This window comes from Pseudophryne corroboree, chromosome 4 (genome assembly GCF_028390025.1).
Source record: "Pseudophryne corroboree isolate aPseCor3 chromosome 4, aPseCor3.hap2, whole genome shotgun sequence".
Lineage (NCBI taxonomy): Eukaryota > Metazoa > Chordata > Amphibia > Anura > Myobatrachidae > Pseudophryne > Pseudophryne corroboree.
The window spans coordinates 151,235,121-151,262,899 of record NC_086447.1 but is presented as its reverse complement, the minus strand read 5'-3'; the positions used below and the strand labels follow the sequence as shown (position 1 = coordinate 151,262,899).

The following is a 27,779-nucleotide window of genomic DNA, read 5'->3' as shown; positions in this document are numbered from 1 at the left end:
TGGGCGCCCATCCCAAGTGCGGATTGTCTGCAATACTTGTATATAGTTATTGCCTAACTAAAGGGTTATTGTTGAGCCATCTGTTGAGAGGCTCAGTTGTTATCTTACTGTTAACTGGGTATAGTATCACGAGTTATACGGTGTGATTGGTGTGGCTGGTATGAGTCTTACCCGGGATTCAAAATCCTTCCTTATTGTGTCAGCTCTTCCAGGCACAGTATCCTAACTGAGGTCTGGAGGAGGGTCTTAGTGGGAGGAGCCAGTGCACACCAGGTAGTCCTAAAGCTTTCTTTAGTTGTGCCCAGTCTCCTGCGGAGCCGCTAATCCCCATGGTCCTTACGGAGTCCCCAGCATCCACTACGGACTACGAGAAATAGATTTACCGGTGAGTAAAATCTTATTTTTACAAAATACTTTACGTATTATTTTTACTTTAATCTACCAATAGCAACAAATCTTTCTCAGCACGTTATCAATGATAAATGGCAAACAGGAAAGTGAGATATGTGAAAATACACAGGTGAAAATGCAATTCTAAATTAATCTAATGACATATATTAATGTAAGCACGCACATATAGATATTACATCTATGAGACCCTATTCAGTGCTTCTAATTTGCATATGAATGTGCTTTTTAACCATCTGTGAAGGCGATTTCTTTCACTGCTGGGAGAGAAGAAAAAAAAACAGTTACACAGGTTCATTTGCATTTCAATGGCCCATCTCACAAGTAGCAGAGTTAAACAGGCTCTTGAAGGGAGGAAAAAAGAAAAGGAAAAAAAAAACCCACAACTTTGTTTTATTTGTGTATTTCCTAATTCAAATATTCATTTTACTATTAACTTATATTAAACTCTATCTGAACCACTTATGATTGACTATGATATGGATTAAATAAATGCATTAAAAACTCATTAAATGATTATTTCTTTTTGACAATGGATGGCTGATTATTTCCCGAGTCAACTGAAAATCAGCCATTCAGAAAAAAAAAATTTGACCTTCCCAAAATGGCCACTGCTCCTCCCCCTTCCACATCCATGAGGTTTACACAAAATGGAGGACAGACCATGCGGCTTCTTTTGTCACAAAGAAAATCATCATTCCAGCCCCTTAAATTATTCTAGGCCTGAGCTAAAAATAAAACTTTCAAGCCATGCAGAGCGACCAAAAATACTTTTAAACCTATTTAAACAGACAAGCAATCCAATCTGCGTGTGCAGTTGGCACCAAATAGAAATAAAAACCAGATTTAAAAAGACAATAGCTTAATGTTCCTACCTTCTTCGGATTCCACCAGCATCCCTACAAACCAAAAGAATCAGACGCAGACTCTCATCTGATCAGCACTACAAGATACTACCTTTCCTCCCTTTTGCTGATCGATAAAGTCTGCGCGTTTTCGCCTGACTGCGGATATGAGGTGGACCGGACTTGAGCCCCCAATTGATAGAGTTCGTTATCTACCTTTTAACATTAGCTATATACTAATAACGTGTAGTCGTAATGGCCGCTAAACCACGTGCACGTGCTACGCCCTCCGTACGCTATTTGCGTATGAAGGCCTCGCACGTGGTACGCAAATTACGTACACGCGCTACGCTGGGTGTATGGAATACACACAGCGAGCGTACACACACAGTACTTTTATAAACTTTAAACACAGAGCCTGATTATACTGTAAGTCTTAGTATTGAGATACTGCAATGATATACCACTGGTTAACCTGGATATTTAAGCAAGCTGTTTGAGTGATTGAGATACATTGAAACCCTTTGTACTAGCTAGAGAAACAGACACCCTGCTGAGGTTCCAAAACCTTTACTAACGAGATTTAGTTATGTAAAAAAGGAAAAATACAGTTAACATCTTATACACTACAGACTAACATCAATACCTAAACATGATAACTACACATATACAATATACAACAGTTTAACAATAACAGAGAGAGAGAGTATGGCAAATACAAACAGAGAACAAGTAGGTTACAGAGAAAAACTTACACACTAGGGAATGATCGCTGCGCAGTCCTGGTCACCAGCTCCATAGTTAATCAGTGATGAAAACCTTTTGTGGAGAGTAGACTAAGCTGGCCCAAACTGGCTGTTCCTTATATACACTGCATACAGTATACTACAAAGGGACCTATATCTCATTGTTCATTGGACACAGGAATCTGTCTTCACATTACAACAAAAGGTCATAGGTTTGTTTGAACAGGTGGGCTGTGACTATTCCAGACTGCTCAGGTGGGAGGGAATCTCAGGATTCCTACCACATGGACAATGAACTGCAAATATAGTAAACTAGGTGATTCATCGCGACCTACGGGCGCTCTGCACACCGTCGTAAGGGGCTACGCCCCCGTAATCTCTCCAGAAAAGTTATGGTGTAGAATAGTAGTTGTATAGTTTGTATTGGTGGAATAGGAGGTTTGTTCGTGGATAGATGTAGTATGACAAAAGGGAATGTCATGGTGAATGGGGTTCAGGGTCTTGTGAGTGGGTGAACAGTGTCTGCAGGGGAGGGTGTATAGAATGTGGAAGGAAATGACATGTATAGTGAACATGGTTGGGTAAGTAAAGTATGTGGATGTCAGGTGGCACATGGAAGACAGTGTATGTTGTGGTTGTGGGGAAGGTGGCCGTTGTACGGGGGTGCTGGGGAATGTGCGTGTGCGGCATGCTGCGGGACTATGTGGATGTAGTGTGAGCGATGTTGGAGAGGGTGGTTTGTAGGCTAGGTGTGTGAACGGGGCGTAACACAGTGTGTAGGGTCGGCAGACAGTTTGTGTTGGGCTTGTGGGGAAAGTAGTCTGTGTGTGGGGGTGTTGGGGAGTGTGTGCGGGTGTGCTGCGGGACTCTGTGGGTGTGCCGTGGCTGTAGTGTGTCAGATGGTGGTGGTGCATGTATTAGTGGTGTGGGGAGGGGGTCCGGTGGCACACAGTGTGCAGGGATGGAAGGTAGTATTTGTGGGGAGGGTGTCCGCTGTGCGTGCGTGCTGGGGTCTGTATGCAAGTGTGGTGTGTGGAGAGGGCTGCGGGATTGTGTGGGCGCGGGCTGGCAGGGGGTTAAGCGGCTGTACAGAGTGTGCAGGGAGGGAAGACGGTGTTTGTGTGGAGGGTGGCCTGTGGTCGACCATGCTGGGGAATATGTGCGTCCGTGCTGCGGGCGGTGTGCTGCGGGACGATGTGGGCATAGTGCACAGTGGACAGGAGTCTGTGTGGGGCGGTGTTGAGGAGTGTGTGCGTCCGTGCTGTCGGTAGGCGTGCTGCGGGACTGTGTGGGGGTGCCATGGCTGAGGTATGTGAGATATTAGGGGGGGTGAATGTAGCAGGGGCGTGGAGCGGGAGGCCGGCGTCTGTCCAGACTGTGGAGGGGGGGGGAAAGTCCGGTGTGCGGCCGTGCTGCGGGAGTGTGTGAGGTAATTAGCGGGGTGAATGTAGCCGCGCCGTGTAGCGGCAGTCGGGCGTGTGAGCAGACTGTGTGTGGGGGGGGGGGGGGGGAGAGAAGAGAGGAGGGGAGGGGAGAGAAGTCCGCTGTGCTGCGGGAGTGTGTGAGGTAATCAGCGGGGGGGAGAAGTCCGCTGTGCGGCCGGAGTGTGTGAGGTAATTAGCGGGGGGGAGGGGGGGAAGTCAGCCGGAGTGTGTGAGGTAATTGGCGGGGGAGGGGGGTGGAGAAGTCCGCTGTGCGGCCGGAGTGTGTGAGGTAATTGGGGGGGGGGGGGAGAAGTCAGCAGTGCGGCCGGAGTGTGTGAGGTAATTACCGGGGGGGGGATAAGTCCGCTGTGCTGCGGGAGTGTGTGAGGTAATTAGCGGGGAGGAGAAGTCAGCAGTGCGGCCGGAGTGTGTGAGGTAATTAGCGGGGGGGAGAAGTCAGCCGGAGTGTGTGAGGTAATTAGCGCGGGGGGGGAGGAGGGAGGAGAAGTCCGCAGTGCGGCCGGAGTATGTGAGGTAGCGTGTAGCGGCAGTCCGGCGTGTGTGTAGACTGTGCGGGGGGGAGAAGTCCGCTGTGCGGCCGGAGTGTGTGAGGTAATCAGTGGGGTGAATGTAGCCGCGGCGTGTAGAGGGATGCCGGCGGCTGTACACACTGCAGGGGGGGAAGAGAGTGTACCTTGGTCTTGTGGGGAGGGTGGCCTGTGGTCTGAGACGTGCTGCGTACCTGGGGGGTAATTCCAAGTTGATCGCAGCAGGAATTTTTTTAGCAATTGGGCAAAACCATGTGCACTGCAGGGGAGACAGATATAACATGTGCAGAGAGAGTTAGATTTGGGTGTGGTGTGTTCAATCTGCAATCTAATTTGTAGTGTAAAAATAAAGCAGCCAGTATTTACCCTGCACAGAAACAAAATAACCCACCCAAATCTAACTCTTTATGCACATGTTAAATCTGTCTCCCCTGCAGTGCACATGGTTTTGCCCAATTGCTAAAAAAATTCCTTCTGCGATCAACTTGGAATTACCCCCCTGGTTGGAGATGGTGGTGGGATGACGTGTGTGCTGCTCAGTTCTGGGCAGGAGCTGGTAACTCCACCCAGGCCTCTAACTCCGCCCAGCGTTAGAGGGCCAGGCACACACAAGGCAAATATATAGGAGATGTCCATAAACTTCTTATAGACATAACTATTCGCAGGAGCGATTAATTTCTCTCAAACCAATACCGGAATGTTTCTAATAATATACTCTACCGTTGCATACCAAACACCACTGCTCAAAACCTGTCTGACCCTTCGTATCATGTAAAGAGGGATTTCTCTGTCCATGAACCAGTTACACTAAACAAACTTACTGATATTATTAAGGAGACCATAACCTACAAAATACACTATTTGGATTAACTATGTGACAATTGAGTCGCCCGCCAGACGCACACAAACTCTACCGTAAATGCACATACCACGCGCTTGAGCGCATGTCCGTGGAGGCGCCGTCACGCAACTGCGAATATGCGCACGCACGGGAGAGAATGTGCACGTGCAGCGGGCAAGCGCATGGGGTTAGTACAAGGCATGAGAATAACGATATTTTTCGACTTTGACAGTTGTTTACATATTTATATCATCCACTGTTTTTGCACAAGAAAAATGCCAAAAAAATGGATGAGTGGAGTGGGCTATTTTAGTCCAAGGATTGTGGAATGGAACAGTGATTACCTGCTCTGTTATTGGCAAAGCTTACAATCTGATCTTGGCATACTCATTATGCTTTACGTTTTGTTTGCTAGCAGTGTATACCATATATCATAATACATTTCCCGGGTGGTCTTCAGTATGCCGACTGACGGGATCCCGGCGCACAGTATACCGGCGCCGGGATCCCGACAGCCGGCATACCGACACTTATTTTCCCTTGTGGGGGTCCACGACCCCCCTGGAGGGAGAATAAAATAGGGTAGCGCGGCGAGCCCGCAAGGGGCTCATTTGCGCTCGCCACACTGTCGGCGGTCGGGCTCCCGGCGCCGGTATGCTGGTCGCCGGGAGCCCGACCGCCGGCATATCGTAGTGAACCCACATTTCCCGCCAGCCTTCAATAAATAGCGTTGTCATTTTGAAATGTGTGAATAGTGTGCTGTTGTTTGGAATATCAATATATATGTCTTATCTGTGTGCTTCTGTAAGAACTTTGCTACCCATCACTTTCTGTACAGCAAAGGTGTTTATCTCCCGTCTAGTATCAGGATATTATAAATCTAAACAACCTTGTCAAGGATCCTAAAGAAATAGTCATTCATTCTGTTTAAAATAGAAAATAACAAGTGTCCACTCAGTCTGTCTAAAGCAGAGGTTCCCAAATGCAGTCTTCAAGGCACCCTAGCGGTCAAGATTTTAAGTATATCCATGCTTGAGCACAGGTGACTTAGGGCCTAATTCAGACCTGATCGTAGCAGCAAATTTGTTAGCAGTTGGGCAAAACCATGTGCACTGCAGGGGGAAGGGGGGGCAGATATAACATGTGCAGAGAGAGTTAGATTTGGGTGGGGTGTGTTCAATCTGAAATATAAATTGGTGTAAAAATAAAGCAGCCAGTATTTACTCTGCACAGAAACAATATAACCCACCCAAAACTTACTCTCCAGCAGTGCACGTGGTTTTGCCCATCTGCTAACAAATTTGCTGCTACGATCAGGTCTGAATTAGGCCTTTAATTAGTACCTCAGTCAATGTGTGATTTTTCCATTTGTGTTGAGCCATGGATAATAACTTTAAAACCTGGACCATTAGGGTGCCTTAAGGACTATGGGGCAGATGTATTAAGCCTGGAGAAGTGATGAAGCAGTGATAAGTGCAAGGTAATAATGCACCAGCCAATCATCTCCAATATGTAAATTGACAGTTAGTAGCTGATTGGCTGGTGCATTATCACCTTCCACTTTATCACTTCTCCATGCTTAATGCATCTGCCCCATAGTGTTTGGGAACCATTTTTAATTCGGATGCACATAAATGTATTTTCTCTGACGTCCTAAGTGGATGCTGGGACTCCGTAAGGACTATGGGGAATAGCGGCTCCGCAGGAGACTGGGCACAACTAAAGAAAGCTTTAGGACTACCTGGTGTGCACTGGCTCCTCCCTCTATGACCCTCCTCCAGACCTCAGTTAGAATCTTGTGTCCCCGGCTGAGCTGGATGCACACTAGGGGCTCTCCTGAGCTCCTAGAAAAAGAAAGTTTATTTTAGGTTTTTTATTTTCAGTGAGATCTGCTGGCAACAGACTCACTGCTACGAGGGACTAAGGGGAGAAGAAGCGAACCTACCTGCTTGCAGCTAGCTTGGGCTTCTTAGGCTACTGGACACCATTAGCTCCAGAGGGATCGAACACAGGGCCCGACCTCGATCGTCCGGAGCCGCGCCGCCGTCCCCCTTACAGAGCCAGAAGCAAGAAGATGGTCCTGAAAATCGGCGGCAGAAGACTTCGGTCTTCAACAAGGTAGCGCACAGCACTGCAGCTGTGCGCCATTGCTTCTCATGCACACCTCACACTCCGGTCACTGATGGGTGCAGGGCGCTGGGGGGGGGTGCCCTGAGCAGCAATATTAACACCTTGGCTGGCAAAAAAAATCACAATATATAGTCCTAGAGGCTATATATGTGAAAAATACCCCTGCCAGAGATCCATAAAAAAGCGGGAGAAGTCCGCCAAAAAAGGGGCGGGGCTATCTCCCTGAGCACACTGGCGCCATTTTTCCCTCACAGCTCCGCTGGAAGGATCGCTCCCAGGCTCTCCCCTGCAGTTTCAAGACTACAAAGGGTAAAAAAGAGAGGGGGGGCACTAAATTTAGGCGCAGCAGTATATATATAAGCAGCTATAAGGGAAAATCACTCAGTTATAGTGTTCATCCCTGTGTTATATAGCGCTCTGGTGTGTGCTGGCATACTCTCTCTCTGTCTCCCCAAAGGGCTTTGTGGGGTCCTGTCTTCTGTGAGAGCATTCTCTGTGTGTGTGCGGTGTGTCGGTACGGCTGTGTCGACATGTTTGATGAGGAGGCTTATGTGGTGGCGGAGCAGATGCCGATAAATGTGATGTCACCCCCTGCGGGGCCGACACCTGAGTGGATGGATAGGTGGAAGGTATTAACCGACAGTGTCAACTCCTTACATAAAAGGCTGGATGACGTAACAGCTGTGGGACAGCCGGCTTCTCAGCCCGCGCCTGCCCAGGCGTCTCAAAGGCCATCAGGGGCTCAAAAACGCCCGCTACCTCAGATGGCAGACACAGATGTCGGCACGGAGTCTGACTCCAGTGTCGACGAGGTTGAGACATATACACAATCCACTAGGTACATCCGTTGCATGATCTCGGCAATGAAAAATGTGTTACACATTTCTGACATTAACCCAAGTACCACAAAAAAGGGGTTTTATGTTTGAGTGAATGAAGTGTGTGAAGAAGCGTGGGTTCCCCCGATAAGAAACTGGTAATTTCTAAACAGTTACTGATGGCGTACCCTTTCCCGCCAGAGGATAGGTCACGTTGGGAGATATCCCCTAGGGTGGATAAGGCGCTCACACGTTTGTCAAAAAAGGTGGCACTGCCGTCTTAGGATACGGCCACTTTGAAGGAGCCTGCTGATAAAAAGCAGGAGGGTATCCTGAAGTCTGTATATACACACCAGGTACTATATTGAGACCTGCAATTGCCTCAGCATGGATAGTGCTGCTGCAGCGTGGTCTATTACCCTGTCAGGACAGGGATACTATTTTGCTAACCATAGAGCATATTAAAGACGTCGTCTTATATATGAGGGATGCACAGAGGGATATTTGTCAGCTGGCATCCAGAATTAATGCAATGTCCATTCTGCCAGGAGGGTATTAGGGACCCGGCAGTGGATAGGCGATGCTGACTTTAGAAGGCACATGAAGATTCTGCCTTATAAGGGTGAGGAATTGTTTGGGGATGGTCGCTGGGACCTCGTATCCACAGCAACAGCTGGGAAAGAATTTTTTTTTACCTCCGGTTTCCTCACAGCTTCAGAAAAGCAAGCGGGTCAAAGGCGCTTCATTTCTGCACAGAGACAAGGGTAGAGGGAAAAAGCTGCACCAGACAGCCAGTTCCCAGGATCAAAAATCTTCCCCCGCTTCCTCTGAGTCCACCGCATGACGCTGGGGCTCCACAGGTGGAGCCAGGTGCGGTGGGGGCGCGTCTCGAGAACTTCAGCGACCAGTGGGCTCGCTCACAGGTGGATCCCTGGGTTCTGCAAGTAGTATCACTGGGATACAAGCTGGAGTTCGAGGCGACTCCCCCTCGCCGTTACCTCAAATCAGCCTTGCCTGCTGCCCTCGAGGGGAGGTAGTGCTGGCGGCAATTCACAAGCTGTACTTCCAGCAGGTGATAATCAAGGTACCCCTCCTTCAACAAGGCTGGGGTTACTATTCCACGATGGTTGTGGTACCGAAACCAGACGGTTCGGTGAGACCCATTCTAAAATTGAAATCCTTGAACACTTATATACGAAGGTTCAAGTTCAAAATGGAATCGCTCAGGGCGGTTATTGCAAGCCTGGACGAAGTGGATTACATGGTATCACTGGACATCAAGGATGCTTACCTGCATGTCCCCATTTACCCTCCTCACCAGGAGTACCTCAAAATTGTGGTACAGGACCGTCATTACCAATTCCAGACGTTGCCGTTGGTCTGTCCCCGGCACCGAGGGTATTTACCAAGGTAATGGCCGAAATGATGATACTCCTTCTAAAAAGGGAGTTATAATTATCCCGTACTTGGACGATCTCCTTATAAAGGGGAGGTCCAGGGAGCAGTTGTTGGTCGGAGTAGCACTATCTCGTGAAGTGCTACAACAGCACGGCTGGATTCTGAATATTCCAAAGTCGCAGCTGGTTCCTACGACGTGTCTACTGTTCCTGGGTATGGTTCTGGACACAGAACAGGAAAAAGTGTTTCTCCCGGAGGAGAAGGCCAAGGAGTTGTCATCTCTAGTCAGAGACCTCCTAAAATAAATACAGGTGTCGGTGCATCACTGCACGCGAGTCCTGGGAAAGATGGTAGCTTCTTACGAAGAAATTCCATTCGGCAGGTTCCATGCAAGGATCTTCCAGTGGGATCTGTTGGACAAGTGGTCCGGGTCGCATCTTCAGATGCATCGGCTGATAACCCTGTCTCCAAGGGCCAGGGTGTCGCTGTTGTGGTGGCTGCAGAGTGCTCATCTTCTAGAGGGCCGCAGATTCGGCATACAGGACCGGGTCCTGGTGACCACGGATGCCAGCCTTCGAGGCTGGGGGGCAGTCACACAGGGAAGAAACTTCCAAGGACTATGGTCGAGTCAGGAGACTTCCCTACACATAAATATTCTGGGACTAAGGGCCATTCACAATGCCCTAAGTCAGGCTAGACCCCTGCTTCAACACCAGCCGGTGCTGATCCAGTCAGACAACTTCACGGCGGTCGCCCATGTAAACCAACAGGGCGGCACAAGAAGCAGGATGGCGATGGCAGAAGCCACAAGGATTTTCCGATGGGCGGAAAATCATGTGTTAGCACTGTCAGCAGTGTTCATTCCCGGAGTGGACAACTGGGACGCAGACTTCTCAGCAGGCACGACCTCCACCCGGGAGAGTGGGGACTTCATCCAGAAGTCTTCCAAATGATTGTACACCATTGGGAAAGGCCACAGGTGGACATGATGGCGTCCCGCCTCAACAAAAAGCTAAAAAGATATTGCGCCAGGTCAAGGGACCCTCAGGCGATAGCTGTGGACGCTCTGGTAACACTGTGGGTGTACCAGTCGGTGTATATGTTCCCTCCTCTGCCTCTCATACCCAAGGTACTGAGAATAATAAGAAGGAGAGGAGTAAGAAATATACTCGTGGTTCCGGATTGGCCAAGAAGAGCTTGGTACCCAGAACTTCAAAAAATGATCTCAGAGGACCCATGGCCTCTGCCGCTCAGACAGGACCTGCTGCAGCAGGGGCCCTGTCTGTTCCAAGACTTACCGCGGCTGCGTTTGACGGCATGGCGGTTGAACGCCGGATCCTAAAGGAAAAGGGCATTCCGGAGGAAGTCATCCCTACGCTGATTAAAGCTAGGAAAGAAGTGACCGCAAACCATTATCACCGCATATGGCAAAAATATGTTGCGTGGTGTGAGGCCAGGAAGGCCCCAACGGAGGAATTTCAGCTGGGCCGTTTTCTGCACTTCCTACAGTCAGGGGTGACTATGGGCCTAAAATTGGGTTCCATTAAGGTCCAGATTTCGGCTCTGTCGATTTTCTTCCAGAAAGAACTGGCTTCACTGCCTGAAGTTCAGACATTTGTTAAGGGAGTGCTGCATATTCAGCCCCCTTTTGTGCCTCCAGTGGCACCTTGGGATCACAACGTGGTGTTGGATTTCCTAAAGTCACATTGGTTTGAGCCACTAAAAACCGTGGATTTGAAATATCTCATGTGGAAAGTGGTCATGCTGTTGGCCTTGGCTTCGGCCAGGCGTGTGTCAGAATTGGCGGCTTTGTCATATAAAAGCCCTTATCTGATTTTCCATATGGATAGGGCAGAATTGAGGACTCGTCCCCAGTTTCTCCCTAAGGTGGTATCAGCTTTTCATTTGAACCAACCTATTGTAGTGCCTGCGGCTACTAAGGACTTGGAGGATTCCAAGTTGTTGGACGTAGTCAGGGCCCTGAAAATGTATGTTTCCAGGACGGCTAGGGTCAGGAAAACTGACTCGCTATTTATCCTGTATGCACCCAACAAGCTGGGTGCTCCTGCTTCAAAGCAGACTATTGCTCGCTGGATTTGTAGTACGATTCAGCTTGCACATTCTGCGGCTGGACTGCCGCATCCTAGATCAGTGAAAGCCCATTCCACGAGGAAGGTGGGCTCTTCTTGGGCGGCTGCCCGAGGGGTCTCGGCTTTACAACCTTGCCGAGCAGCTACTTGGTCGGGGTCAAACACATTTGCTAAATATTACAAGTTTGATACCCTGGCTGAGGAGGACCTAGAGTTTGCTCATTCGATGCTGCAGAGTCATCCGCACTCTCCCGCCCGTTTGGGAGCTTTGGTATAATCCCCATGGTCCTTACGGAGTCCCAGCATCCACTTAGGACGTCAGAGAAAACAAGATTTTACTCACCGGTAAATCTATTTCTCGTAGTCCGTAGTGGATGCTGGGCGCCCATCCCAAGTGCGGATTGTCTGCAATACTTGTATATAGTTATTGTTAACTAAAGGGTTATTGTTGAGCCATCCGTTGGAGGCTCAGTTATATTTCATACTGTTAACTGGGTATAGTATCACGAGTTATACGGTGTAATTGGTGTGGCTGGTATGAGTCTTACCCGGGATTCAAAATCCTTCCTTATTGTGTCAGCTCTTCCGGGCACAGTATCCTAACTGAGGTCTGGAGGAGGGTCATAGAGGGAGGAGCCAGTGCACACCAGGTAGTCCTAAAGCTTTCTTTAGTTGTGCCCAGTCTCCTGCGGAGCCGCTATTCCCCATGGTCCTTACGGAGTCCCAGCATCCACTACGGACTACGAGAAATAAGATTTTACTCACCGGTAAATCTATTTTCATCTATATAGATAATTATGGAGTGACTTTAGTAAAATACTTTGCCACAGTATTAACTTTAATTACACTGTATCTTTTTTTTTTTTTTTTTTTCTGTAGGTAACATTTGTCGTTCTCCGATAGCAGAAGCTGTATTTAGAAAGTTGGTAACTGATGAGGGTGTATCAAATCAGGTAAGAGTTTACACCTTTGTTATATGGATCAGGAGAAACAAAATTGTGCGATTACGTTTTTAGTATACAGTGGAGTGTGATTATACTCCCATAATGTAATTCTTACACCTACCCCATAGCAATAGCTGTATTCACCTATCCTACTATTGCTGCGGTGACCGAGCAGTCTCTTACCTAAGCTCATATGGGATTAAAATCATACTTTGTTATGGTGAGCTGTAAAACAGCTGGGGCTAAGGTGTAGTCGTCTAACTGCTTATGTTATAGTTAAGGCTTATTCTTAGTTTTGAGTGGCATTTAGAAAATATAAAGTGCTGCTTCCATGCCAATTTACAGGTCCAACAATGCATCATATAGGCCCTACACACTGGGCAATTTGACTGCAAGATATGAACGATCTCGTTCATTAATGTACGAGATAACGTTCATATCGTGCAGTGTGTCGGCACCAGCGATGAACGATGCGCGGCACCGCGCTCGTTCATCGCTGGTGCCCCGTCGGCTGTGCATGCAGTTCAATATGGACGATCTCGTCCATATTTGCCTGCACTTCTATGGAGCCGGGTGATGGGGGGAGTGAAGAAACTTCACTCCCCCCATTACTGCCCCCCCTGCCGCTGGGTCAGCGGTATCCGCCATCGGGCAGCTCAGCGGCGGATCTATTAATGTGTAGGGCCCATAAGGGTCACAAGAGGGAGATTCCCGCTTCAGCTGGGGCAGGTCTGTTCACAATAATACCTGTTGTGTCAAGGTCGCTCCTTCATGACTTTTCTGTGTAGGCAAATGAGGAGATTATGGTTTTTATTGCCGTCTTGTTGCTGTGAATAGATCGGCCCCAGAGGCTCTAATGCTATATGGTTCCTGTTAGAACGCCGGTATGTAACGTTTGGTGGTTTATTTTGTCTTTGTAACGGTGCCTAAGACTTCCTTTTCCGTTTAGCCACTAAATTTCCAGCATGTGATTGTTTTCCAACAACAGGTATTGTAGATGCAGCAGTGGGATATAGGTCCCGATTCAGCATAGTTTTACGACAAATCCACAACTGCAACCCTTTTTCTCTAACATGCAGTGGGGCGCTCAGCACAGAGCAAGTCCGCCTCGAATGCCGGGTCCTGCAACCCCCCCCCCCCCCCCAAGCTAACATACGAGTTCATTGCTGTATGATTAGAGTTACCCCCTGCCTACGCAGCTTAGCTACAAAGGCACTCAGAGGGCGTCCATCTTTTTGGTCGCATTGGCTGCGTGTGATGTCACGCAGTCACCGCGCCTCCAGAACGGTCCGTCAACGCCCACAAAACGTGATGTCATCGCCCTCGCCTGCTCTTAAACTGAGATCGCAGTATAAGGCCTTGCGCATGCATGCACCACTGTGCGATTAGCAATTACCACACTTATGCGGGGCTAGCTGAATTAACTTACTGGCAAGCTTTTCTGATGAGTACCCATACATCTAGCAAGATGACCTTGATAACTGCCTCATTGAAAGGGTGAAGGAGTGTGAGACCTGTTGCTACAGCCTTTTCTATGAGACTTAGTAATCTACCATACAAGTAAAATACCGGTAAAAATCTTTCTTTTTTTCTTTTTTTGCTTTTCCTAAGTAGGGTACCTATGTACAAACATGTCTATTATTAATAATTGTTTTGTGCCTTTAAATTCTTTTGAAATGCACCTGAAGCCTCCATAGACATTTATGGACTGATTCTGCATAGAACGCATTGCAGAAGCTGAGACCCATCCTGCAAGTTAACTGCGCATGCATTGAAAACTGTGTCCGCACTAATTTGTAGGTCTGTACAAGCCACAGGATCGAGCCTAAAGTAAATTGTACATTTCAGGGCTGTGACAGTGCAGCTACGTCTCATGGTAGTAAAACAAAAAAGAAAAATAACAGTGCTAAAAGTAAAATGAATACTTCACAATTTCATACATATGAATAAAATATACAATTATTAAAAACAAGCTAATTGATCAATTGGATATAGGGTACAAGCTGCAATTAAGTGATGACCTTAACCCTTTTTAGGCAACTGGACAGTTCATAGTATTTAGACAATTGGATGTCTAACCATCTATATGATGTTATTACCGGCTGTGTGTTCCAAAGTTCTTTGGGATTCCGTAGCTATGGTCCTTACAAGCACTGGGGCTCCATGCAAAAAAGGTCGGTATCCCTGGTCCACAGATGAGCAAGTTCAGCCTTGTACTTTGTCACATAAGGTGCAGTGAGTTTCCAAATGTCCAATATGCCAAACTGGTGCCAGAATGAAGGTAGGGAAAAAGTGGTCTCTTGTAATAGCAGCGAATGTCACCCATTACTGACGCGTTTTGCTGCTCCAGGCAGCTTTGTCAAAGGTGAATGGTAGCTGTCCTTATCTTCTTTATATATGGTATAAGGTAACAAAGTCCATATCCGATTTGGTTTGCTTGTTAATTATTTAATTACCTTATTGGATAATATATTCATACATGCAATGTACTAGGAACAAAGCTGGAATCCTATTAATATGTATACAAGTTAAAACTGGCTGGATAACAATTATAGAACAGTTTTATTTCAAATTTTACCATTGTAAAATTCTGATCATGTGATCAGCATAGCACTGAAACAGGAAGCATATGAAAGATTCATTCAATCTATTGGTTGGTTCCATCATGTGATGTCTCCAACCAAACCCGTCTCTCGTTATTCGGGGCACTCTATAGCCAATCCCAGCCCCGGTCTGTGGCCTCCCATCAGCCATAGAGATGTTTTTTTGAGCCGAACAAGGATGTCACATGATCAGCGCGGATCACTTGACCGGTCACATGGGGAGGGGGGGGGGTGTGCTTTTGTTCTATAGACAACACACGTGGGCGGGATCCATGCCCGACCACATGACCTATTAGGTCCAATAGTAAGACCTAATAGAAATGACTTAAAATAAAAGACTTAATAGAAATGTCTCATGGTAGTGTCATGTTGGCCAACATTATCGCTTGTTCAGTATGCGGTTTCAGATGGGAGACCTGTTTCATATGGATTTGCACCAGCAAGGGGTGGGTCCAAGCCCAGATACCGGTGATGAAGGCATACATGAGCGAAAGCATAAACAGGCTGATTCTTGGATTAGCATAACCTAGTAAGTAGGTGGCTGGATGCACAAGCATCAGACACACAATCAGCCCTTAGTATTAGTACAGGCTTAGATTAATTACAAATACGGTGTTGGAAAGAAGCATTACATTTTTCATTACTTTTCGGTGTACTTTATCTTTCTATAGGATTAATGATCACTCTTTGAAGATCAATATGTAGTGTATAGATATGTCCTCATACACTATTGGCTTCAGCTGCGCAAAGATGCCCCTCTAGGTGTGCCAGATCCCGTGCGACTGCTAGCGCTGGGCGTACCTTTCTCCCGAAAAAGGAGAAAGTTGCAATGCGACTCAGTCTTAGTTGCAATGTGATGTGACTACGACATGCCAAGAGATTGCACTGATTAATGTGATTTGTGACACTTGTATATCTGTATGCCGCTGAGTCTGAATCTGTATACAAAGTGCTACGGATGCCTCTTTTTTCCAATATAAGTTCTGTTGTGCTCAGTATACAGACTGTCGCACACTAGCAGAGGCGGATTGGCCATAGGGTTCACAGGGAAGATTCCCGGTGGCCCGACGCACCCGTGGGACCTGTTTTTGTTTTGACATGTGGTCCTTTTTATAGACATAATGAATAAAAATAATTTGCATATATGAAAATGACTTTGCCACTTAGCCTGTGATTGCAGATGATATAGTGTATGCTCTGTCTGCCTGCTTGGCTGACATATAAGATTGAGTGAATAGTGACTGGGATAGGGTTGGTGTAATAAGCAAGAAAATATATCTTTCTAAAGAATTTTATATAGTTTCCTAAATTCTGAAGGTGTATCATATAATGTGCTCATAATATTAAATTTTATTTATTTTTAACTTCCCCCTTGATGCTGGACAAGCCCACTATCTGGAAAGTCTTGGGGGGAGGGCGCTGCTGCCATGGCCCATGGCTAGACCTTACACCTCTGGTGCTGCCCATGTGGGGCCACTAGTACAAATTTTTCCAGGGCCGCTTTTTGTTCCCAATCCGCCCCTGCACACAAGTTTCACATATCAAATTAAGCCGTGCAGTCTCCTCGTGCATCCTGGTCACATCACATGTTTCTGTTGTAAAAGACGCCCAGTTCTAGCAGTTGCATCCTAGTGCCAGGCATCTCACGTTACATAGTGTATTGAGGCTAAGTGTATGAGGACACATCTGTACCTATTTAAATAAAGTAATTGATCCATCTTCATACTATATGAAGAAATTCCAATTCATGGATCACATAACATAATTTTTTTTGACTACACAAATGAACAGGGGACGGGAGATAAGGGGGGGGGGGGGGGTAATTGTTTTTTTCTCTTACGTCCTAGAGGATGCTGAGGTCCTCATTAGTACCACGGGGTATAGACTGGTCCACCAGGAGCAATGGGCACTTTAAGAGTGTAATAGTGTTGGCGGCTCCTCCCTCTATGCCCCTCCTACCAGACTCCGTTTAGAAAATGTGCCCGGAGGAGCCGGTCACAGCTAGGGTAGCTCCACAGGAGTTTTTCTAGTTTTCTTATTTGTATTAGAGTTAGGCACAGGGAGGCTGCTGACAACAGCCTCCCTGCTTCATGGGACTTAGGGGGTAGTAGTGTCCAACCCTCTGAGGTTAATGGCCACTAGCTCTGCTGACAGGACACTGATCTCCTGAGGGTGTCGATCGCAAGCCCCCGAGGCTCCCGCAGCACTGCCGCCACCCCCTAACAGAGCCAGAAGACGTTGGTGGTGAGTTGAACACCGGTAACCAGACAAGCGGGGATCCGGTGAGAATGGCGGCATCAGGGTGGGAGCGCAGCGATGAGGCTGCGCTCCAGAGGGCTCAGAGGCATAGAGTGCGCCGCTGTGAGGGGCACCCTGGGCCAGCGCAAACACCCTTAAACTGGTCACAGTAGCTATCAGGGACACTGTACTACTGCTAGCAACATTTACCTCAGGCCAGTATATGCTTGCAAAGTGCGGGAAGACGTGCCATTTTAGGGGGCGGAGCTTCTCCTCAGAGCGGATCAAGCACTCACCAGCGCCATTTTCTCCCTGCAGATCACACTACTGAGACGCTGACAGGGAGCACTGACCGTCCACCTAACTCCAGCTATCCTGTGCTGTAACAGTGGGTTATAGAAGGATGGGGGGGGCGAGTGTTATTAACATTACTGTGTAGTCTATTAAGGTTGCACAGTCAGCGCCAGGTATTTATTATATATCTGTCTACTGGGGTGCTGTGTGGGCTGGCTCCATAACTCTGTGTCTCTCTGAAGGTACTGGGGAAAACTGTGTCTGACATTTTCCTGTGTGTGTGTGTGTGTGTGTGTGTGTGTGTGCGCGCTATTTATCCCACATTACCATGTCCAGGGACTCTGTGTCTTGTGCTGCAGAGTATGTATCTTCTCCTTAAGAGTGTAATCCATGTACTCAGGAATGCAATACACTGTCTCAGCCCTCTGAACCCGAACCTAAGTGGGTGGCTTCTATTAAGGGTATGATATTCCAGATTTCATCTAGGATAGCTCATTATGAGACTGTAACACAGGTTTTAAAACAATCTGTGGAGGTTTTGTCATATTCAGCTCTCACTACCTCATCTAAGTCCCCTGGTTTATGCCCCCAAAAGCGTGCTCTTGCCCAAGTAATGCAAGTAGACACTGATACAGACTCTGATACAGGTGACGGTGATGGGGACATACTGCGGGGGGAGGCATCCCTTGCTAAAGGGGTACAACTAATGATTGAGGCCATTAGGGATGTTTTACACATTACTGACAAAGTTCCTGAACATATTGAGGAGGCTTATTTTACTGACAATAAGAAAGTCTCCCTTACCTTTCCTGCATCTAGGGAATTAAACGCTATATTTGAAAAATCCTGGGAAAACCCAGAGAAAAAATTCCAGAGTTCTGGTTGCTTTTCCTTTCCCTGAAGAGGATAGGAAAAAGTGGGAAACCCTCCTATAGTAGATGCTTCTGTTTCTAGATTGTCTAAAAATGTGGTTTTACCTGTCCCTGGGTCTATCGCTTTGAAAGAATTGGCAGACCGCAAGATTGAGACTACGCTCAAATCCATATACACTGCTTCAGGCGTGGCGCTTTGGCCCACTATTGCTTGTGCATGGATTTCTAAATCCATAGGAAAGTGGTCAGGCACGTTACTAGAGGATTTAGATACTATGGATAGAAGTGACATTGAATTGTTTTTACGTCATATTCAGGATTCTGCAGGTTTCATGGTGGAGGTAATGAAGGACCTTGGTTATCTGACTGCACGGACGTCTTCCATGGCTGTGTCGGCACGCAGGGGACTCTGGCTGCACCAATGGTCTGCAGATGCGCAATGCAAGAAGAGTGTGGAGAACCTACCCTACACAGGTCAGGCTCTATTTGGGGAGGCTTTGGATGCGTGGATCTCCACGGCAACCGCGGGTAAGTCAACCTTTCTTCCCTCAGCCACTCAGACGCCCAAGAAATCCTTTTCTGCGTCTACAATTAAGTCCTTTCGGACCGCAAAGTTTAAGAAGTCCAAATCCCCGACCATCTTCTTCAGAGGTGGTCGAGGAAAATCCAGAAAACCTGCACCGACAGGTTCCCAGGAACAGAAGCCCAGCTCTGTTTCCTCAAAATCCCCAGCATAACTGTGAACCTCCCAGCCTGGAGGTCGGGCAGGTGGGAGCACGTCTACGAAATTTCAGTCAGGAATATGCGTCCTCAGGCCTGGACCCCTGAGTACAAGATATTGTATCTCAGTGGTAAAGACTGGAGTTTCAAGAGCTCCCACCTCACAGATTTTTTAAGTCAGGCTTACCAGCTTTGCTATCTTACAAGAAGCCAATCAAAAATTAGAAAGGGCAAATGTCATGGGCCCTCATTCCGAGTTGTTTGCTCGTTATTTTTCTTCGCATCAGTGCGATTAGTCGCAAACTGCGCATGCGCAACGTTCGCAGTGCGACTGCGCCAAGTAAATTTGATAAAAGTTTGGTATTTTACTCACGGCTTAACGAAGAAATCTCTTCGTTCTGGTGATCGGAGTGTGATTGACAGGAAGTGGGTGTTTCTGGGCGGAAACTAGACGTTTTATGGGTGTGTGCGAAAAAACGCAGCTGTTTCTGGGAAAAACGCGAGAGTGTCTGGGCGAACGCTGGGTGTGTTTGTGACGTCAAACCAGGAACGAAACTAACTGAACTGATCGCAGTGGCAGAGTAAGTCACGAGCTACTCAGAAACTGCTAAGAAATTTTTATTCACAATTCTGCTCATCTTTCGTTCGCAATTCTGCTATGCTAAAATACACTCCCAGTAGGCGGTGGCTTAGCGTGTGCAAAGCTGCTAAAAGCAGCTAGCGAGCGAACAACTCGGAATGAGGGCCATTGTTCCAGTTCCATCTCACCTGGAAAACAAGGGTTACTATTCAAACCTATTTGTGGTGCCGAAGCCGGACGGTTTGGTCAGACCAATATTGAACCTCAAATCGTTAAATCCATATTTTGAGGTAATTCAAGTTCAAGATGGAATCTTTGAGAGCAGTGATCTCAGGTCTGGAGGAGGGGGAATTCCTGATATCCTTAGATATCAAGGATGCATACCTTCGCATTCCTATTTGGCCGCCACACCAGGCTTATCTCAGGTTTGCGCTGTTGGACTGTCACTGTTCGTTCCAGGCACTGCCATTCGGCCTATCCACGGCACCGAGGGTGTTCACCAAGGTAATGGCAGAGATGATGCTTCTACTCCGCAAGCAGAGTGTGAACATAATTCCATATCTGGACGATCTGCTGATAAAAGCATCGTCCAGGGAGAAGTTGTTGCAGTCCATTGCTCTCACAACTCGACTGCTCCGGGATCATGGTTGGATCCTGAATCTTCCAAAGTCACATTTGGAACCGACGAGAAGACTGTCCTTCCTGGGGATGATTCTCGACATGGAAGTGCAGAGTGTGTTTCTGCCGGTGGAGAAAGCATTGCTGATCCAATTGATGGTACGTGATGTCCTGAAGCCAGCCCGAGTATCGGTTCATCAGTGCATTCGCCTTCTGGGGAAGATGGTTGCCTCCTACGAGGCTCTACAGTACGGAAGATTTCATGCACGCTTTTTCCAGCTGGAACTCCTGGACAAATGGTCAGGGTCTCATCTTCACATGCACCAGAGGATATGTCTGTCACCGAAAGCCAGAATCGAGCTCCTCTGGTGGCTGCAAACTTCTCACCTACTGGAGAGCCGCAGGTTTGGGATTCAGAATCGGATCCTTATAACCACGGATACAAGTCTCAGAGGTTGGGGAGCAGTTATCTAGGGGGAAATCTTCCAAGGAAGGTGGTCAAGTCTGGAATCCAGCCTTCCAATAAACATTCTGGAAATAAGAGCCGTGTACAACGGTCTTCAACAGGCGACTCATCTTTTAAAAGATCGGGCCATTCAAGTTCAGTCAGACAATGTAACGACAGTGGCCGACATAAACAGACAAGGCAGAACGAAGAGCAGAGCTGCGATGTCAGAGGTAACAAGAATCGGGCGGAAAAGCACGCGGTGGCGCTGTCAGCAATCTTCATTCCGGGAGTAGACAACTGGGAAGCGGACTTCCTCAGCAGACACGATCTCCATCCGGGAGAGTGGGGCCTCCACCCAGAGGTGTTTGCAGAGGTGACAAGTCTTTGGGGCGTACCTCAAATAGACATGATGGCCTCACGCCTCAACAAGAAGCTTCGGAGGTATTGTTCCAGGTCAGGGGACCCACAGGCAGTGTGCCCTGGTAACTCCGTGGGTGTTTAAGTCAGTGTATGGGTTCCCTTCACTTCCGCTTAAGGATTCTCAAAATTATCAAAAGAACAAGAGTTCAGGCGATCCTTATTGCTCCAGACTGGCCAAGAAGGGCTTGGTACGTGGATCTTCTGGAGCTACTACTAGTAGATCCGAGGCCACTTCCTCTTCGAGAGGACCTTCTACAGCAGGGGCCGTTCGCTTGTCAAGACTTACCACGGCTACGTTTGACAGCATGGAGGTTGACCGCCAGATCTTAGCTCAGAAAGGCATTCCGAAAAAGGTTATTCCTACCCTGATACAGGCTAGGAAAGGAGTAACGTCTAAACATTACCATCGCATTTGGAAAAAGTATGTGTCTTGGTGTGAATCCAAGAAGTTTCCTACGGTAGAGTTTCAACTTGGGTGATTTCTTCTATTCCTGCAGGCAGGTGTGGATGTGGGCCTACGTTTGGGCTCCTTAAAAGTCCAGATTTCGGCCTTGTCCATTTTCTTCCAGAAGCAGTTGACTTCCCTCCCTGAGGTTCAGACTTTCTTGAAAGGGGTGCTGCACATCCAGCCTCCCTTTGTGCCTCCTACGGCACCTTGGGATCTTAACGTGGTGTTGCAGTTCCTGCAGTCGGATTGGTTCGAACCTCTACAGGAGTTTGAGGTCAAGTTTCTCACTTGGAAGGTGGTCACACTTTTGGCATTAGCTTCGGCTAGGCGTGTGTCTGAATTGGGGGCATTGTCCTCAAAGAGTCCCTATTTGATTTTCCATGAATATAGAGCTGAGCTCAGGACATGTCAGCAGTTTCTGCCAAAGGTTGTGTCGGCCTTTCATATCAACCAACCTATTGTGGTGCCAGTGGCTACTGACTCCTCAGTTACCTCAAAGTCCTTGGATGTTGTGAGGGTTTTGAGGATTTATGTGAAGAGGGCTTCACATTACAGAAAGTCAGACTCTCTGTTTGTCCTCTATGATCCCAACAAGATTGGGTGTCCTGCTTCTAAGCGGACGATTTCTCGCTGGATCAGGTTCACTATCCAGCATGCTTATTCTACGGCATGCTTGCCGTGTCCAAAATCTGTTAAGGCCCACTCTACTCAAAAAGTGGGTTCTTCCTGGGGCGGCTGCCCGGGGTGTCTCAGCTTTACAACTTTGCCGAGCGGCTACTTGGTCAGGATCGAACACGTTCTATAAGTTCGACACTTTGGCCTCTGAGGACCTAAAGTTTGGTCAGTCTGTTCTACAGGAGCCTCCGCGCTCTCCCTCCCGAGCTTTGGTACATCCCCATGTTATAATGTGGATCCCAGCATCCTCTAGGACGTAAGAGAAAATAGGATTTCTCTTACGTCCTAGAGGATGCTGGGGACTCCGTAAGGACCATGGGGATAGACGGGCTCCGCAGGAGACATGGGCACTTTAAGAAAGACTTTAGGTATGGGTGTGCACTGGCTCCTCCCTCTATGCCTCTCCTCCAGACCTCAGTTTACTACTGTGCCCAGAGGAGACTGGGTGCATTACAGGGAGCTCTCCTGAGTTTCCTGAAAGAAAGTATTTTGTTAGGTTTTTTATTTTCAGGGAGCCTGCTGGCAACAGACTCCCTGCATCGTGGGACTGAGGAGAGAGAAGCAGACCTACTTCTGTGAGTTTCAAGGGTCTGCTTCTTAGGCTACTGGACACCATTAGCTCCAGAGGGAGTCGGAACACAGGTCTCACCCTGGAGTTCGTCCCGGAGCCGCGCCGCCGCCCTCCTCACAGAGCCGGAAGATAGAAGCCGGGTGAGTATGAGAAAAAAGAAGACTTCAGAGGCGGCAGAAGACTTCAGATCTTCACTGAGGTAACGCACAGCAGTTAAGCTGTGCGCCCTTGCTCCCACACAGCACACACAAACGGCAGTCACTGTAAGGGTGCAGGGCGCATGGGGGGCGCCCTGGGCAGCAATATAACCTCATTTTCTGGCAAAATTAGATATATACAGCTAGGCACTGTATATATAAAGAGCCCCCTCCAGTTTTTTATATATTTTAGCGGGACAGAAGCCCGCCACTGAGGGGGCGGGGCTTCTTCCTCAGCACTCACCAGCGCCATTTTTTTCCACAGCACAGCGCTGAGAGGAAGCTCCCTGGACTCTCCCCTGCTTATCCACAGTGAAAGAGGGTTTTAAAGAAGTGGGGGGGCACATAATTTGGCGCAAAAATAAAGATTACAGCGCTATCTGGGTAAACATATTGTGTGTTTTTTTTCCTGGGTCATATAGCGCTGGGTGTGTGCTGGCATACTCTCTCTCTGTCTCTCCAAAGGGCCTTGTGGGGGAACTGTCTTCAGAGGATCCCTGAGTGTGTGGTGTGTCGGTACGCGTGTGTCGGCATGTCTGAGGTAAAAGGCTCTCATAGGGAGGAGGTGGAGTTAATGACTGTGGTGTCTCCGTCGGCAACACCGATACCTGACTGGTTGGATATGGGGAATGTTTTGGTGCTAATGTGAAATTATTGCACTGAGTCTAGGGAATGTACAGGCGTCAAACCCTGCCTTTCCCCTATGTCACAGGGACCTCCGGGGTCTCAAAAGCGCCCACTATCAAAACTAGTAGACACTGACGCCGACACAGATTCTGACTCCAGTGTCGACTACAATGATGCAAAGTTACAGCCAGAATTGGCAAATAGTATTCAATATATGATTATTGTAATAAAAGATGTTTTGCATATCACAGAGAAACCCCCTGTCCCTGACACGAGGGTACACATGTGTAGGATAAAGAAACCTGAGGTAACCTTTCCCCCATCTCATGAACGAGTTATTGAAAAGGCTTGGGAATCTCCAGACAAGAAACTGCAGATTCCCAAAAGGATTCTTAGGGTGTATCCTTTCCCGACTAAGGACAGGATACGGTGAGAATCTTCCCCAAGGGGGGAAAAAAGCGTGGACACGCTTATCCAAAACAGTAAGCTGCCATCCCAAGATATGGCTACCCTCAGGGATCCTGCTGATCGCAAACAGCAGGCTACCTTAAAGTCCATTTACACACATTCTAGTACCTTACTCAGACCGGCAATAGTGTCGGCTGGAGTTTGTAGCGCTGTAGCAGCGTGGATAGGTACCTTATCGACGGAAATTGATACCCTGGATAAGGGTACCATTTTATTGACCCAGGGTCATATTAACGATCAAGAAAAAAGGAAGAGAAAGAGAGGCGCCCGTGACTTACAACCTCTGTGAACTTCCTGGTGCCGCACAATGTGGAAAAATGGGGATGCTGCCAACCCCCAAAAAATCAATAACAAGAAAAAAGAACCAAAGTGTGCGCAAAAGGAAGAGCCAATCAAAAAACAATAATATTTGGATTAATTATTTTTTTTAATTAAATATTTATTTAACTGTAGTTAATACCAAATATAAAAATAAATTACCTATAAATATAATCCTTAGAGTGACCACAATAAGATATGAAAAATGTTATTAAAATGAATAAAATAACACAATCATGAAATATATAACCATCTCATTGATTTCTCAAATATGGTTAGTATTCCAAAAGACCAATAATGGATACAAATGTATCAAATCCTGAAGAATAAATGGTTCCTAAAACAGGTAATACTGTGTCACTTTGGATGCATAGTTAGATCACAATAATGCAGAAAAATATTAATGAATGGACTAAAAAGTCCACACTGGCTGGCCAGCCTTAATTAATAATTTATTATATTGTGCACAAACAAAAATTTATCCAAGATCAATAGAGTAGATAAATGGAAGATGTATTGCCTGTAGGATATCATGGAATTGAATCAACAATAAGGACTCAAAATTCTTCCAATAACGATCTAAACTGGTAATGATTATCCGTTATACATGTATCCAAAAGTCTTGTGCGGCTCATTAGCTCCTAACCTCGTACAGCCGCTGATGTGAATGCTAAATGTTGGGGCAAATAGGTAGAAGCCAGTCCCGTCCTTTTGACCAATACTATTTATAAAGTCTCGATGAAGGCACCTAGCCTCATGCGTCCGTCAGTGTGGGCAGCCAATGCCGTAGTATTACAGTCCCGTATTAAGGTAATGGCTATGAATAAATAAATAAAAATACACAGTCCCGAATGGCTCAAATAGCCCCTAGCCTAATGAGGCCGTTGGTGTGGGTGGCTATAGTAACGGGATAACGTATTGATAAATAAAACCCTGTCTCACCGTAGCAATCTCACCCGTAACCGTGAATGCAGTAGCCGTCCGGCGGGATGTTCACCGGACCTCCGCCGTTTCCAATCCACAAGCCGTCCTGTGCTGCGCTGCCTGGGTGCTCCTCAGACAGCGCAGCTGGGTGATCCTTAGGCTGAGATGAAATAGATGGAAATATCTGTGGCGGTTTAAGGCGGGTTAGGGCTGTCGGTGATGTCCGTTCGTCTCCAAATAGTAGAGACAGCAGAGAGATGGCATAGATCTGTGGATCACTCCAAAGCCGTTCAACCTGTCTCTACTATTTGGAGACGAACGGACATCACCGACAGCCCTAACCCGCCTTAAACCGCCACAGATATTTCCATCTATTTCATCCCAGCCTAAGGATCACCCAGCTGCGCTGTCTGAGGAGCACCCAGGCAGCTCAGCACAGGACGGCTTGTGGATTGGAAACGGCGGAGGTCCGGTGAACATACGGCCGGACGGCTTCTGCATTCACTGTTACGGGTGAGATTGCTACGGGTGAGACGGGGTTTTATTTATCAATACATTATCCCGTTACTATAGCCACCCACACCAACGGCCTCATTAGGCTAGGGGCTATTTGAGCCATTCGGGACTGTGTATTTTTATTTATTTATTCATAGCCATTACCTTCATACGGGACTGTAATACTACGGCATTGGCTGCCCACACTGACGGCCGCATGAGGCTAGGTGCCTTCATCGAGACTTTATAAATAGTATTGGTCAAAAGGACGGGACTGGCTTCTACCTATTTGCCCCAACATTTAGCATTCACATCAGCGGCCGTACGAGGTAAGGAGCTAATTAGCCGCACAAGACTTTTGGATACATGTATAACGGATAATCATTACCAGTTTAGATCGTTATTTGAAGAATTTTGAGTCCTTATTGTTGATTCAATTCCATGATATCCTACAGGCAATACATCTTCCATTTATCTACTCTATTGATCTTGGATACATTTTTGTTTGTGCAAATATAATAATTATTAATTAAGGCTGGCCGGCCAGTGTGGACTTTTTAGTCCATTCATTAATATTTTTCTGCATTATTGTGATCTAACTATGCATCCAAAGTGACACAGTATTACCTGTTTTAGGAACCATTTATTCTTCAGGATTTGATAGATTTGTATCCATTATTGGTCTTTTGGAATACTAACCATATATGAGAAATCAATTAGATGGTTATATATTTCATGATTGTGTTGTTTTATTCATTTTAATAAAATTTTTAATATCTTATTGTGGTCACTCTAAGGATTATATTTATAGGTAATTTATTTTTATATTTGGTATTAACTACAATTAAATAAATATTTAATAAAAAAAATAATAATAATTAATCCAAATATTATTGTTTTTTGATTGGCTCTTCCTTTTGCGCACACTTTGGTTCTTCATATTAACGATGCTGTCTTATATATGAGAGATGCTCAAAGAGACATTGGCCTACTGGGTTCTAGAATCAACGTTATGTCGATTTCTGCTAGACGAATCCTATGGACCCGGCAATGGACAGGTGATGCCGACTCAAAGAGGCATATGGAGGTTTTACCTTACAAGAGTGAGGAATTGTTTGGGGAAGGTCTCTCGGACCTGGTCTCCACAGTTACAGCTGGTAAATCAAAATTTTTGCCTTATATTCCCTAACAGCCTAAGAAAGCACCACATTATCAAATGCAGTACTTTCGGTCACAAGAAACAAGAGAGTACGAGGTGCGTTCTTTCTTGCCAGAGGTAAGGGCAGAGGGAAAAAGCTGCACATCACAGCTAGTTCCCAGGAACAGAAGTCCTCCCCGGCCTCTACAAAATCCACCGCATGACGCTGGGGCTCCACTAAGGGAGTCCGACCCAGTGGGGGCACGTCTTCGAATTTTCAGCCACATCTGGGTTCACTCACAGGTGAATCCCTGGGCAATAGAAATTGTTTCTCAGGGTTACAAGCTGGAATTCGAAGAGGTGCCTCCTCGCCGGTTTTTCAAATCGGCCCTGCTGACTTCTTCCCCAGAAAGGGAGATAGTGGTAAATGCAATTCACAAATTGTGTCTTCAACAGGTGGTGGTCAAGGTTCCCCTACTTCAACAAGGGAGGGGATATTACTCAACCCTGTTTATAGTCCCGAAACCGGACGGTTCGGTCAGACCCATTTTAAAATCCCTGAACCTATACTTGAAAAGGTTCATGTTCAAGATGGAATCGCTCAGGGCGGTCATCGCCAGCCTGGAAGGGAGGGATTTTATGGTATCTCTGGACATAAAGGATGCGTACCTTCATGTTCCCATATATCCACCTCATCAGGCGTACCTGAGATTTGCGGTACAGAATTGTCATTACCAATTTCAGACGTTGCCGTTTGGGCTTTCCACGGCCCCGAGAATTTTCACCAAGGTAGTGGCGGAAATGATGGTGCTCCTGCGCAAGCAGGGTGTCACAGTTATCCCGTACTTGGACGATCTCCTCATAAAAGCGAGATCACGAGAGCAGTTACTAAACAGCGTGTCACTTTCACTGAAGGTGTTACAGCAACACGGC

General features: G+C 47.0%; 1 protein-coding gene across 2 annotated transcripts in view; it reads left to right on the top strand.

The window, feature by feature from the left end:
- Positions 1–27,779, top strand: part of ACP1 (acid phosphatase 1) — a 107,816-nt gene that overhangs the window by 50,626 nt on the left and 29,411 nt on the right. For both annotated transcript variants that reach the window (XM_063915501.1, XM_063915500.1), the window contains exon 2: positions 12,128–12,201. In XM_063915501.1, the coding sequence (XP_063771571.1) occupies positions 12,128–12,201 (74 nt within the window). The remainder of the gene's footprint in view (positions 1–12,127; positions 12,202–27,779) is intronic.